General features: G+C 34.9%; 1 protein-coding gene across 1 annotated transcript; it reads right to left on the bottom strand.

Annotated features, from left to right (window-relative positions):
* Positions 1 to 705: 705 nt before the first annotated feature.
* LOC104217009 (uncharacterized) lies at positions 706 to 1194 on the bottom strand. Its single transcript, XM_009767165.1, has one exon. The coding sequence runs from the start codon at positions 1192 to 1194 to the stop codon at positions 706 to 708; it is 489 nt and encodes a 162-aa protein (XP_009765467.1).
* Positions 1195 to 4183: the final 2989 nt, after the last annotated feature.

Below are 4183 nucleotides of genomic sequence, written 5' to 3'. Positions count from 1 at the left end.
ATTTGAGGCTGCACTATATAGAATCCATAAGTAATCAATAGATTTAGAACATTTACACATAGTTATTTCTGCAATCTCTTTATAAGTAGAGCAAGCTAAAATACCTGCAAAGTTTGCAACTCCACAAGCAAGGTTATTTGGATTCTCCCCTGTATTTCTAGCTTGGAAGGTCTCCAGCATGTTCAACAGTTGTCCATATTGTTCCTTTGTCAAACCTGGCACACCTTGGTTTGGATTCTTGTTCTCTGGACCTTCAATACTTCCACCAAATGACTCTTCACAACCTCCATGAACATTTGTAGCAGACCTTGCATTTCTGTCCTTAGTGAACTTGAAGTCTTGTGTAAATCCATGTATCCTATAACATGTTTCTTTTATGTGCTCTGGCTTCTTGCAATAGTCACATAAAAGTCTTGATTTGTTGTGTGTGTGACTTCCATTTCCTCTGAATGAATTGTTCCTTGTACCCTGTCTATGTAGAGCATAGTTAGTTCTGAATATGTTTTGGTCAGGCCCATTGGCATTGAGTGATGGAGATTCCATAGCCAATTGGTTGCTTGGCCCAACTCCTATTTGTTTCTCCTCTTGAATTAGAATGGAGAAGTCTTGTGCAATGCTAGGCAATGGGTTCATCATTAAGATGCTACCTCTCACAACTGTATATACTTCGTTAATTCCCATTAGAAACTGAATTAGTCTGCGATCCTATTTAGCTTTGTGCATGTTTGACTTGGCTCCACAAGTGCATTGACAGCTATATTGTGCACGGTCATTTAAAGTGTTTAGTTCCTCCCAAAGTCTCTTCATTTTTGTATAGTATCCTGTGATGTCCAAAGCACCTTGACTAAGGTCATTTATTTCCTTTTGAAGCTGATAAAGCTTTGCCCCGTTGGTTTGATCATATCGATCCTCCAGCTCTTGCCATAACTCCTTGGCATCACTGACGTATTGTAGACTGTCTGCCAAGTCCCTTGAGAGTGAGTTAAGAATCCATGATGTCACCATGTCATCGCATCGAGCCCATTGGTCGAAATTTGCATTATCGGAGCCCGACTTCTTACATTTTTCGGTGATGAATCCGACTTTATTCTTCACGGAAAGAGCTCTGAGAACACCTCTCCTCCAGGATCTATAACCAGTTCCATTAAAAGCTACCGGTACCAGCACTGTTCCAGCACTCTCAGACGGGTGCATGTAGAGTAGACTAGTTGTATCTAGGCTAGGGTTAGTTATATCTAAGGTATCCTTATCTCCGACCACGATTCAGCTCAATCTAGTGAATAATACTGATCAATTGTGAAGGAAATGAGAGAAAATCACTCGATTAACCTGTGAATCTGAAAAACCCTAAATCCTCGATTCTGCGATTTGAGGCCAGGAATGAAAGAGAAACTCCGATTAACAATGATATGAAGAAGTCGAGATAGACGATCTCACAACTAGCGCATGCACTTTGATACCATATTGAATCCATGTGTTCTCATGGTGGAGATATCCGCTATTGACGAATGAGCTGATGAGAGAGAAGAGAGAAGGAATGTTCGAGATCTAAAAAATGATTTCTGTGTATTACAAAATATCTCAATGTACATGTTATATAAATACGAAGGACCACATATCTGACTACTAGGTGAAAGTACAAAACTGCCCCTAACTAACCTAACTAACATATACAAATACAAATACAATGTAAGTCTCAATATCAGGACTTAAGATTTGAATATTTTGACACAACTAGTATTAAAACTCGCGCGATGCGCGTATGGTACTTTTGAATATTAGTGTGATAATATTATTCTTAATTATCTGCTCACTTCAATGCTATTAAGTATGGTAAATTTACTACATAAATAAGAAATATGGTCAAGGATGATGAATTTAAAAGGTAGCCATCTCAAACTCAAAAATCACATAGTTTCTAATCGTACACTTTAAGAACCTTTTTTCTAGGTTCCTAAAATGGGATGTTGTGGCATAAAGGCTGGAGTATTGATTCCCTTTTTTTTCATTTTACAGAGGTGACATCAATATCTCATACATAAAACATATATAAGAACTTTAAAGTTTCACAAACACAAGTAGATACAGAAACCTTAACTACAATAAGACACTTATTCAACTCTTGATTCATTCACTTAACTCATATATAACATTAAAAGGTTCCTTCTCATCATTCTATGAATGATATAACAAAATAAACGTTCAAATGCGATAATTCAAAACTTTCCAGTAGCTCTTCTAATATCAATCAAGTCGATAACATAAAGAGTCAAGTAACTTTAGATTATAAATCATGATTCTAAATGGCAGAAACCAAATTAAAATACAACTTAAACTACTTCTCCTTCGTACCAAACTACTTACTAATGCGATCGTCTAAATAACCTTATTTCATAGATTTTTCTCCTGTTTAATCACTCTTTTGACCTTATTACTTGATAATTATGCAAGATTATAATCAACTTCTACTACATATGGTCCAGTCTCTTCTCTACTTCTCTTGGCAGGATGCCTTGCAGGAGAAAACATCTCATTATCAGCTATGAAAACCTACAAAAAGAAAATAGTTAACAAATAATCAGAAAAGACAAATAAATTATTAAAATCATATTGTAGATGAGAAACAGAATGTATAAGATACTAAAGTCACCCTCGTAAAATGGAAATGTCAGTTATACATAGAACCTTACATCCCATCACTACTAAGCTCGAGTTAATCAAACTTAAATCTTCTAAAGGAAGACTCCTCCAACTACATTCATGCATGATATCACACTTCCACCTCTCTGAGTAAGAATTAGGACTAAGAGTATATCCAAAAGGTATATAATAAGAAAAAAAAATTAGTGTAAATAATGAGATCTACCTTAAATTAACAATAAACTTTCTTCTATGACTCTCGATGGGCTAAAAGGAGAGAGGGTCAGGAAAACATCCACCTATTTTTTTCTGTCTTTGATTTGCTTTGACAAACCAGAAATATCTTCAAGTATTTCATCTCAAGGGCTCTCACGTTTCACACTTTGTGGTGCATTGACACCACTATATAATAACAAATTTCTGTTAAAGTTAAGGCTTTATCTCAGGAAAAAGCTAGATTCAGCAGGTCAAAAACTGTCTTCAACTTCATGCTGGCTGTCATTGCAGGATAAAACCAACATCACCAGAAGTTTAATGTCCGGGCCTATAAACATAGGATTTCCCTCTTCAACAACAAAGAACATGGAAAATTGTACAGAATGTCCACGATTTGGGTAAAGGAGAGATGCAACTGGACTGCATTCAGACATATAGTAAAATTTTCCACTAACTGCGAAAGTCAAATATCCCATCACAAAGAATTAACTCTGGAAACACTAATATACATGTAGTTGGGGAGCTTCTCGTCACCACCACAAATAGAGCAGTAAAAAACTAGAAAGATCCTTCTATGTTTGAAAAATGGAAAGGAAAACATTGTTTCAGCTCTGGACATACTATAAACACGAAAATAAGTTATACTCTGTATTAAATACTCTGTATAAGGTTATCGTTCTCGCTGATCTTAACAACATTTTAAACTTTCGCATGCACTTTAATGTTGGAGCTCTTAACAGTCACTTTAAACATGACTTTTTTGTCAAGAATGTTATATGACTCCACTGGATAAGAACACTCATCAACAACACCAGAAGTCTAAGACCAGATTAGTGTTAGAAGTTCTAAAACACAAAAAGAAATAAAATAAAAAGTACATTTACTAAACCATCCCTTAAATCATTAGCCTACTTTTCATTCTGGTAGACTACATTACATCATTTTATGATATACTTCTTATTTTGTTTCATTATTCATGTTAATTTAATAATAACAATATCATTTGTCTACAAAGATTGTTGGTGCCAAAAAATGGCAAAGGGAGTGGTATCAAAAAAATAATAGAGCGTTTCATTTTGTGTGATATAACAAATGACCAATTCCTATAACTATAAGGGTGTATTGGAGGTGCGAGTTAATTTTTACTATAATTTTGCATATATGCCATATTTAACTTAATTAAAAAAATATATTATCAATTAAAATGAAAAAACATACCTCTACTGAACTTTGATTTAACTCGTTAGCAGATTTCCCTATGAGTTTTATTGCTTCACGATCCCAAAGCAACAAAGATATAAAGCCAGTGCGATTCATTACTTGCACT

This window comes from Nicotiana sylvestris, chromosome 3 (assembly GCF_000393655.2).
Source record: "Nicotiana sylvestris chromosome 3, ASM39365v2, whole genome shotgun sequence".
NCBI lineage: Eukaryota > Viridiplantae > Streptophyta > Magnoliopsida > Solanales > Solanaceae > Nicotiana > Nicotiana sylvestris.
The sequence above is the reverse complement of the archived record's forward strand: the minus strand, read 5'-3'. Positions and strand labels throughout refer to the sequence as shown.

Coding starts and splice junctions, on each gene's coding strand:
- LOC104217009 (XM_009767165.1), bottom strand. CDS start 1,194: ATGCACCCGTCTGAGAGTGCTGGAACAGTGCTGGTACCGGTAGCTTTT.